The sequence below is a fragment of the Hypomesus transpacificus genome, unplaced genomic scaffold (assembly GCF_021917145.1).
Source record: "Hypomesus transpacificus isolate Combined female unplaced genomic scaffold, fHypTra1 scaffold_241, whole genome shotgun sequence".
NCBI classification, from domain to species: domain Eukaryota; kingdom Metazoa; phylum Chordata; class Actinopteri; order Osmeriformes; family Osmeridae; genus Hypomesus; species Hypomesus transpacificus.
The window spans coordinates 177435-188024 of record NW_025813772.1 but is presented as its reverse complement, the minus strand read 5'-3'; the positions used below and the strand labels follow the sequence as shown (position 1 = coordinate 188024).

Here is a 10590-nt window from a genome sequence, read left to right as displayed (position 1 = left end):
AGACAGATTATACACAGATAACAGATAAACCGGATATATATACACGGCCATGTGTGTTGCTGGTTGTGTGTGTTTTGTGGTAGGAGAGCAGGGGCCGGGAGTAACATCCGCGTGGGGGGCAGGGAGAAGTAGTTTGAGGTCATGTATGATGCTTAGGTACAAGGATGGCGTGAGGCCAGTGGGGAAGGGGGGTGAGTGGGGGATGAAGTAGTGAGGGGGGGGGGGGGGTCCACAAACATCTGCCAGCCTTCTGTCCCGCTAGAGCCCTCTGGATGTAGGGTGGGCTAGTTGGCAGTGTGTGTCTCTTTCTATGTGTGTGTGTGTGTGTGTGTGTGCATGGGAGGCTTGCCTGGAAGTGTGTCGTCATGGAGCCTGTCAAAAACGTTGACCTTCCTGGGATGGACGTATTTTAGACGCACTTCCCCCCTATCACCACCAGGGGGGGGGGAACTGCCAGACAAAAGTCCTCACTACCATAGCCTAGTGATGGTTAGTCTTCATCACGTCCTTATGCCACTCAGTTTTGACTAATCTCGAGATCAAAGCTGTCAATACCTCAGCAGAAAAGAGGAACCAGAGGATGCTGTGAAGGAGGAGGAGGAGGAAGACAGGTGTACTGAAGAAGGTAACAGGCTAGCTGCTCGAAGTTCTGTAGTCTGAGACAAGTACAAATCTACGTACTTGTGGGAACTGTGGGGAAAAAAATCCACAGCGTTGCTGGAGCAAATCGATTCAAAGTTTGCTTTCCTCCGTTTGAAGGTCGTCCCAAGTGCATGTCATGCTACTGGGACGACTAGTTCACTTTTGTCCTGCACCGAAGCTTGTGGAAGTCTGTAGAGTGGACTTGTCTCTACACCGGTCCTAGCGAGTGTGTGCCCTTTATTGTAAGGACAGGAAGTGAGACCTTGGAGGATAGAAAAACCCTTTGCACCGTTCAGATAAAAGGAAGAGGATGTCATGTCTTCACACCCCTCAGGTTCCTGATGCTCCTGTGTCTCCACACTCTCTCTGGCTCCCGCCACTCACAGCTCCACTCGAACCCCAGGGCCCCGACACTGAGAGGCCCGCGCCACCCCCTGGACAAAGCCCCGATGACAAGAGAGGAGGAGAGGGAGAGAGGGGAGGGGAAGAAAGCGGCGGGGAGAAGGTGAACGAGGGAGAGGAGGAGGAGGAGGAGAAGAGGGAGGCAGAAGGTATCATCGTGTGTGTAGCCTAGTGTGAGCTAGTGTGAAACAGTGATCCCGGTGACTGTAGACAAGCTTGTAGTCGTGGTAGTCTTCATTGGATGCTGCTGGAGAGACAGAGGGAAGTTTGTGATTCTGGGCTGGGATGTTCACAGTCCCCTCAGAACCAGAGGGTCCCGAAGCTGAGGCGGTGGACACGGAGGAGTCACCTGACCCCTCTGAAGGAAAGGGGGAGGGAAAGGAGGCGGAGAGAGAGGAGGAAACGAAGGGCAGAGAGGAAACTGAAACTGAAGATCAAGGTAACCAGCGTTGAAGCGTTGTGAAGGCCTCTGTGGGCTATACTGATCTGTCGATTGTAGTGAACTGTAGTAGTGTGTCCAAAGAACGGCACTGTTTCAATCTTTGTTTCAGCCGGTCAGACATCGTAAGTCGACTTGTGGAGTAGAGAGGCGAAGGAGCTTCTGGCTTGATATGGGTGCAGCCAGTCAGACCTGAACTAGTAGACACGTAGAGGATACTTGTAAATCATCGGCAGAAGTGTGACTATCTTTCTGTGGTGCTGGCAGAGTCTCTCAAACGGGAGACGGGGACTGAGAGAGAAGGTCTCTCAGGGAGACCGGAGGAGAAGGAGGAGAAGGAGGAAGAAGAGGTGGAACAGACAAAGGAGGAGGAGGAGGAAACAGAGGACAACGGGGAGGAAGAAAGGAAAGAAGAGATGGAGAAGGAGGAGCAAAAAGAGGAAGAGCAAATGGAGAAAGAGAGAAAACAGAAAGGTAGAACAGAATCACGGCTATGTTAGCTGGTCAGTCACGACAGTCGTTTGTGTTTGGTGTATGAACGCACCCTCGTAGAGTCCAGCAGTCTTCCTCTCTCCCTTGATTTAAACCTCCTATCTCCTGGCCTCTTCTCGCCTGCCACCTGTGTTCCCCAAGGCTACTGGCTGTCCAAGTGCTGTTGATGTTAGTCTGCCTCTTGATACTGCAGCCTGTAGGCCTGCTGTAGCTAGGTAGGCTAGGCCACATTAGCTAGTATCCCCATGCAGTAGGAACTAGCAGCCTGAATGTTGGTGGTGCTAAGTTATCCCTGTAGCGTGCGAACCTACTGTAGCTAGGTAAGCTAAGCAACATTTAGCCAAGTATCCCCCATAGGTGCTAGCATGCTGAGTGTTGGCCTGCATCGTAGCTACATGCAGCAAAGCTAGGCTACATTAGCACGTAGGCTCTGTAGAAACCCCCCAGCTGGCAGACTGTGTGCAGTGGTGCACAGGATCCTGATCGCCTGTCTTTAAAAAAAGATTCCTTCATCTCCTCAAGGCCTGCTCAAGCTCTTGATCTCGGGAGAGCCTCAGGCCAGACAGCTGTTTGGGATTGTGTACGATGATTTCAAAGGTAAGAGATAGAGCAGCGATGGGACAGACATCAGCAGGGAGGAAGCAGAGAGGCATGGAGAGGACAGGAATAGGCCTCCTGATTTGTAAACTGCCTGTTCTATCGGCTTAGTTCAGCGGGGTCTTTGTTTATCTGAGGTAATTTATAGGGTATTTTACAGAAAGCAAAAATAAAAATAAATGTGGAAAGTGTCATTTGGAAGAGTAGTAGACCAGTACTGAAATACAGTGGGTGAATCCAATAAAACGTTGCTAGGTTTTAGTTTTTTCATCCTTTCTTTCTGTCTGTTCATGGTTTCTTTTCTAACCACACCTCCCCCTTCTGCTTTGAATTTGTTTGGCTCAAAACCAAGGTAAGCATCTAGAACATTCACCTCTACCATGTTTACTATCATTAGCATCACTAATTAGACATTCTGTGTCACATTCTCTTCTTGGGGCATCTCTCTCTCTACCTCTCTCTTTGTCTTTCTTCTCTTTATCTCTTCACTCCGACTCTCGTCAAACAGATTCTTGAAAGATTTGTGTCACATTAAATGTATTCCTTCCCCAGGGGCCACATGACAACAGTTCCCCCATCCAAACGCATGCTAATAAAACTCTCTTAAGACTGACTGTCACTTTGATGGTTCATTTGTTACACAGTTTAATGAAGGCCTCTTGTAATGAATCGACGGCGCTCCATAAGGCAGCATCTTGACTTTGCGTTTACGTGCGAGACAATGTCCCCTTCCACACTCTGTCTGAACTTTAATTGGGCATTTATATTTAACTAGCTGCTCTCCTCCCTCTCTGCCTCCCTCCCTCTCTCCCACTCCCTCTCTCTCTCTCTTTCCCATATTTCTCAATATCTCTCGATCTCTCCTCAACTGCTGAGGGAGGCACTTTACAACGCTCCTCGGCCGCCTCCTTCAAAGCTGAGCATAAATATTTCAGGCAGCATCATCAACCAAACAATAATAAAATAATAATGTGATGGCTGATTAAACAGCTAAACTCCAACTTTTTTTATGTGCATTTAAATGTGTATTTGCATAAACATGCAGGTAAACATGCCTCTTTAGAGGACAGAGATGCCTCCCAGCATTCACACTTGGCAGCCTTCTGAAGATGACTCAAACCTTAATGAGGTAGTAACCTCAGTCAAAGAATCACAGATAGTACGTCCTCTCCTCTTTTCTCCTCTCGTCTCCTCTCCATAATATTAACTATGTATAATTATCGAACTGTTATTCCTCAAGTGTGCGTAGTGAGTTTACACTGGCATAGGTCTGTTTGATTCGGTCCGTTTCATACACTCTAGACTTTCACGCATTCACGATAATTACTTTTCTTTTCTCACAAGGGGAATCGCTCTTCCTCTCACAATACCAAATAATGCATTCTTAAATCCATCTCAGTGTTACGCGGATAACCTTACATTTGTAAACATTGATTTCTGTACAATACGTATGTACAGCAGTGCTGGATAAGCATCTACTAAATGAATCCATGTAGGTTATAATGATATTGATTTTGCAGACAGACACAGACAGACAGCCAGATTGTAAGAATACAGATGTAATAGATTGAGTCGTAACACATCCTGTATGTCGTAAGAAAACACTTTCACCTCTCGGAGAACAAGCCTCTTTAATCTTCCCACAAAACACACACACACACACATACATTCCCGTCAGTAGAGCTGAGTATAGCACAGTCAGCGTTACCTCTAGGGAGGGGTGAAGGGGTAGAAGGAAAAGGTGGAGACAGAAGCGGAATAGAAGAAGGTAGAGAGAGAGAGGTCTGTTTGCACTGAATTAGTCAAACACACAATATACAAGAGATGGTCAGGATAAATATATTGACTATTTTCTATTAAATTATTATATATACAGTATATACAGTGCCCTCCAAAAGTATTGGAACAGTGAGGCGAATTCCTTTATTTTTGCTGTAGACTGAAAACATTTGGGCTTGACATCAAATAATGAACGTGAGACCAGAGATCAACGTTTCAGCTTTTATTTCCAGGTATTTACATCAGGATCTGATGCACAAATTAGAAAATATCACCTTTTTGTTCGAACCCACCCATTTGTCACGTGAGCAAAAGTATTGGAACATATGACTGACAGGTGTGTTTTGTTGCCCAGGTGTGTCCTATTACATACATTATTCAATCAATAAATACCACTGAATGTCTACACTCAGGTTCAGATTGGGTAAGATAGGTTTTGTCTATGCAGACTGTATTCAGAGGTGAAAACAACATGAAAACCGGAGCGCTGTCTTTGGGTGAAAAACAAGCAATTGTGAGTCTTAGAGAAGATGGAAAATCAATCAGAGCCATTGCAGAAACATTGGCCATAGCCAGTACAACCATTTGGAATGTCCTGAAGAAGAAGAAAACTACTGGTGTACTAAGTAACAGACGTCGAACAGGTAGACCAAGGAAAACATCAGCAGTTGATGACAGAAACATTGTAAGAGCTGTAAAGAAAGACCCTAAAACAACTGTTAGTGAGATCAGCAACAACCTCCAGATGGCAGGAGTGAAGGCATCACTATCTACTGTTCGCAGAAGACTTCATGAACAAAAGTACAAGGGCTACACCAGAAGATGCAAACCACTCATTAGCAAGAAGAATAGGAAGGCCAGGCTGGAATTTGCCAAAAGGTACAGAGATGAACCTCAAAAATTCTGGGACAAAGTTTTATGGACTGATGAGACAAAGATTAACTTTTACCAAAGTGATGGAAAGGCTAAAGTTTGGAGAAAGAAAGGAACTGCTCATGATCCCAAACACACAAGCTCATCTGTGAAACACGGTGGAGGTAATGTCATGGCTTGGGCTTGCATGGCTTCTTCTGGGACGGGCTCATTAATCTTCATTGAGGATGTAACACATGATGGCAGCAGCAAAATGAACTCGGAAGTCTACAGAAACATTTTGTCTGCCAATTTAAGGAAAGATGCAACCAAACTGATTGGCAGAGCCTTCATCATGCAGCAAGATAACGACCCAAAACACACTGCCAAAACAACAAAGGAGTTCATCAGAAAGAAATGGAAGGTATTAGACTGGCCAAGTCAATCTCCAGACTTAAACCCTATAGAGCATGCATTTTACCTGCTTAAGAGGAGACTGAAGGGAGGAACCCCACAAAACAAACAACAACTGAAAGAGGCTGCAGTGAAAGCCTGGGAAAGCATCAAAAAGGAAGAATGCAAAAGTTTGGTGACGTCAATGGGTCACAGACTTGCTGCAGTTATTGAAAGCAAAGGATTTGCAACTAAATATTAAGTCTTATTCACTTAAATATGTTTTAAGTATATCTGTTCCAATACTTTTGATCACATGACAAATGGGTGGATTCAAACAAAATGTGATATTTTCTTAGTTGTGCATCAGATCCTGATGTAAATACCTGGAAATAAAAGCTGAAACGTTGATCTCTGGTCTCACGTTCATTATTTGATGTCAAGCCCAATTGTTTTCAGTCTACAGCAAAAATAAAGGAATTCGCCTCACTGTTCCAATACTTTTGGAGGGCACTGTATATAAATTATTTATGCAATTTCTATTAACTATTACCATTATCCTAGTGTTAAAATAGAAATCTCAATGCGCCAGGTGGTCTTTCCAAAGTGTTTGCATTGAACCAAATAACCAAAGATGCTGTTAGGCCCATTGAGAGACTTCAAACAACTTATGTGGTCCCTCCATGACACATCCAAACCTGGGTCAGTTCAGATTGCTCGCCAACTCTGCCCGCCGCTCATTCCTTCCCAACGCGTGACGTTCCTCATCTTTCTTCCCTTCATCTCCTCCCCCACCAGAGATGTCTCTAACTTCTTCTTCTTCCTCCTCCCCCTGTTTCCCTCTCCCCTCAGACTGTGAGTGTTACGGCCACTCTAACCGCTGTAGCTACATCGACTACCTGAACATTGTGACCTGTGTGAGCTGCAAGCACAACACCCGGGGCCAGAACTGCCAGCACTGCAGGGTGGGCTACTTCCGGAACGCCTCCGCCGAGCTGGACGACGAAGGCGTCTGCACCGGTGAGTTGGGGAGGTCGTTCTGGGTGTCTGCGCGGGTCAGTGTGCGCGTTCTTGTCTGCGTGAAAGTTCCTGTTTGTGTGCGTGTGTTTGTGTGTCGACATAAGGACGGGGGGTAGCCGTGGGAGGAGGTGTTTGGTGGGGGGTCGATTGGGGGAAGCATGATTTGTGTGTGTATGTGCGCGAGTACGCATGCGGGCATGTGTGTGTGTGTGTGAGCTACGATGAACAAACACATCAACGGGCATCGATGTGAGAATTTGGGACGAATATCCACAAAGGCTTGTTCGTCTTACATTTAAAACCTTTTGAACGCCTCCTTCCAAACCGTGCCTCGGATCGACCTGTGTTGAAATGAGCCATGTGGGTTAGCCATGGAGATAAATCTGCTGTTGGTACGACTCCATCTGTAGGTGGCCAGTGAGGGGGTGGGAAGGTAAACTTCCCATGCCGGGCGAAGGGTGGGGGGGCACACACACACACACAGGGCCAGGCCTTGGAGTCAGCACAAATGAGGCCCCATTAGCTTTCCTGCCAGGCCACTGGCACACTGTGCATGGCACAGAATCAATACAGAGCAGGCCCTCTAGAGCATGTTTACGCACACACAGACACACAGGAACCTTCAAGCTGACAAGAATGCACACAAACACATAAGACGCTTTGTGCCAACACGAATGGGCACGCACACACTCGCGCACACACACACACACGTTCCCCCCACACTGCCACACAGTAGTGCAGTTGATTTTCTGTCCAACACTTCATCCAAGCCCCAAAAAGAACGCAAAATAAACTGTCAGAGACCATTACGTTTTCTGACATTTTCCAACATCCCTCTGTGTATTTCCTTCTTTCCCACACTCCCCCTCTCACCCCCTTCCCTCTCTCTCCATCCCTCGTCCCCAAATCCCCTCCTAACTCTCTCTCCCTTTCCCACTCCTCCTCGTCTCGCCCCTCTCAATCCCCCCCCCCTCCCCCCTCCCATCTTTCTCCTTCTTTCCAGAGTGCAACTGTAATCAGATAGGCTCGGTCCATGACCGCTGTAACGGTACTGGGTTTTGCCAGTGCAAAGAAGGCGCCACCGGCCTCAAGTGCGACGACTGTCTCCCCGGGTACTACTGGAAACAAGGGTGTTACCGTGAGTATGCGGTGCAAGAGACCGCACTCTGCGCTCTCTGTGTGTGTGTGCGCGTCGAAGACAGGGGGGAGTTTTGGTGTGTGTCGGTCGTGCGAGTGAGACGAGACCGTTCCTCAAGTGTCAAACCCTGTAGTCTGTTGTTACTGGAGCACAGCGCTACTTAGTCTTTGCATGGGCCTTTCCTTCTCCTCTTCCTCCTCTTCCTCCTCTTCCTCCTCTTCCTCCTCTTCCTCCTATCACCTGGGACTGGGTCGTGCAGCTCATTAGACGCCTCACCTGCTCCGTTAATGGATGACCCTGTCGCACCTTAACCCCATTACACACATGCACGCACGCACAAACACACACACCTACCCTCTTCTTCTTCTTCACTCAACCCCCCCCCCCTTCCCTTCCCCCTCCCCAATGCCGTACCATCGTATCAGAGGATGTTTAAGGAGGGAATCTCGACTCTATTTACTGCAGAGCTTTGTCGAACTGGGTCAGGCGGTAGCATACTGTACACACAAACACGCCATCTCCAATTGACATGAGAGAGAAAGAGAGAGAACGTGTGAGAGGGAGGGAGGGAGGGAGAGAAAGAGAGAGAGAGAGCTGCGGGAAAGAAAGAGGGAGAGAAAGAGCAAAAGAGAGAGGCGGTGGTGTTGTCGTGGTGGTGGGGGGTGACTGTGAGTGGAGAAATTCAGTGTTTGTTGTAGGAGAATAGCAGTGGGTTTCCAGCTGAGGTTCCCATGGACATTTTTATCTCTTCAGCAAAAGAGTCCCATCAATAATAAAGATGCGTTCTGTCACGTCATCATGCCCTACAAAGTCGCCCATGATACCCTCTCTCTCTTAATACACACACACACTCATTTGCGCACGGACACAGGAGGACTTCCTCATGGAGATTTTAGGTCAAGTATCATGCGCGCCATAAAGTACCTCTGTGTTGCCCCCTAATGTCTTTCAGAGCTGTTTAATGATGTTATTTATTCAGGCAGCAGAAACAGGGTTGAGAATCATCTGAATTAAAAATGGAGATTTATCGTTCATTTGACCCAGAGAAGGTGCTTGAGTAACACAGATGAAGGAGAGAGGGAAGAAAGAAGCCTGGTGTTACTGTGTCAGTGATGGCAACGCTCGTAAACTTGTCTCCCCCCCCCCTTCCCCTCCCCCATGTCTTCCCCTCACAGCCAACGTGTGTGACGAGGAGATGCGTTTATGTCAGAACGGGGGGACCTGCTACCAGAACCAAAAGTGTATCTGCACTCCGGACTTCAAGGGGTTGCTGTGCCAACAGTCCCGCTGTGAGGGGGGCAAAGACTGCAGCTCGGCCTGGACCCCCTACCTCCCGCTGACCTCCATGCTACTCTGTGTCCTGCTCCCCTACCTACTGGCCATAGTAACTGCACACTGATCCTCGCCCCACGACCCCCGGAGCCAGGGGTGGGGTGTGTGTGTGTGTTTTTCCGTGTGTGTGTGTGTGTGTGTGTGTAGGGAATGGGCAACCCGCAGCACGCTAGCTGACCAACGGACCCTTTGAACACTTGAGTCGAATTGATACACACGCGTGAACACGCGAATGCGCACACCTCACTGGACTGTTATTGGACTTGGAGCGGTCCTGTGTGTGTGTGTGTGTGTGTGTGTGTGTAACGGGGAGATACAAGAGAGAATGAGAATGGGAGTAATATAAGCAGAATCAGACAACTAATCAGTGTCTCTTTCTATATCCAGTACATCTCTCTCCCTTTGTAAACGAGCTGGAGCAACCTCATACCAAAAACAAACATACAAAAGAGAACACTTTAGTCACTGCTGTTCACTACAGAGAAGGGAGGGATGTGTGGTAGGAAGAAACATTAAGACGTTTTGCTTTCCTCTTTTGTTATTGGTCGGGTCAAACGCCCCTCGGTGGGCGCACTGCTCTTTCTTTTGTGTGATTGGATGGAGGAGGACGGAGAGGGGGAGGGTCTTGAGGAGGCTTACCTGAGGGTTATGTGGAATGTGGGGGGGGGGAGTGTGAGTTGTGGGAGGGGCATCCGCTATTGAGGCCTACATAGAATAATGTCAAATCAGGTTTCATTTTTCTTCAAAAAATGAGACTTATTTTCACCTTTTCCTTTTCTGCTGCATTTTTTATGATTATCTTCTGTCAATGTATCTTATGTGCCCACTAACTGATGCTGAGATTCTACCTATTATTATACTCTTCAGGTTATGAATAATACAGTTTTAGTCACTATTATGGTCGTCATAAGAATGAGTGATTGTTGCCACACTTAGCGAGATTTAATCTTCACACAGTATTCAGGAAAAAACAGAATTTTAACTTCATCAGAAATCTAAAAAGAGAGTAAAAAATCTATCAAAGTATCGATATTATATGACATTATTTGAATATTTTTTGTAGAGATTATTTTTGTTTGGAGTTATAATAAATGAGCTATTACAAATCAGCATTTTATTACACTGTAACACCTACAGTAAATGTGACTGTTATTTGTTCTTGCTCGTATGTTATTGAGTCATTCAGTTTCTCAAGAAAAAGCATTGTCGTTTTTGTGTTATCAAGGGTAGCCGCTAATTAAGAGTGCCGTATCTGATGAGAGCTGTAAGACCACCTCGTTCACCGCTACTGTATTTTATTCACGCTGAAAGTGTGAAGAAGCAAGTGAACAATATCTACAAACCATGACAGCTCCAAACCTGAGACAACTGCTGTTCCTGGGACGCCCACCTCACCCGTGGAAACCAACCATGGCTGTAAACGGGGGTCTTGATTAGGCTACCCCTTAAAGGCGTCGAAATCAAATCGTTCACATCAACGGTTTTAAATAAAATATCAGTAACA

At 46.8% G+C, this 10590-nt stretch overlaps 1 protein-coding gene across 1 annotated transcript; it reads left to right on the top strand.

The window, feature by feature from the left end:
• Window positions 1-1921: 1921 nt before the first annotated feature.
• On the top strand, window positions 1922-10545 carry ntng2b (netrin g2b). The gene is made up of 4 exons (XM_047014343.1): window positions 1922-1957; window positions 6449-6616; window positions 7620-7754; window positions 8930-10545. The coding sequence occupies exons 1-4, from the start codon at window positions 1933-1935 to the stop codon at window positions 9151-9153; spliced, it is 552 nt and encodes a 183-aa protein (XP_046870299.1). The 5' UTR covers window positions 1922-1932; the 3' UTR covers window positions 9154-10545.
• Window positions 10546-10590: the final 45 nt, after the last annotated feature.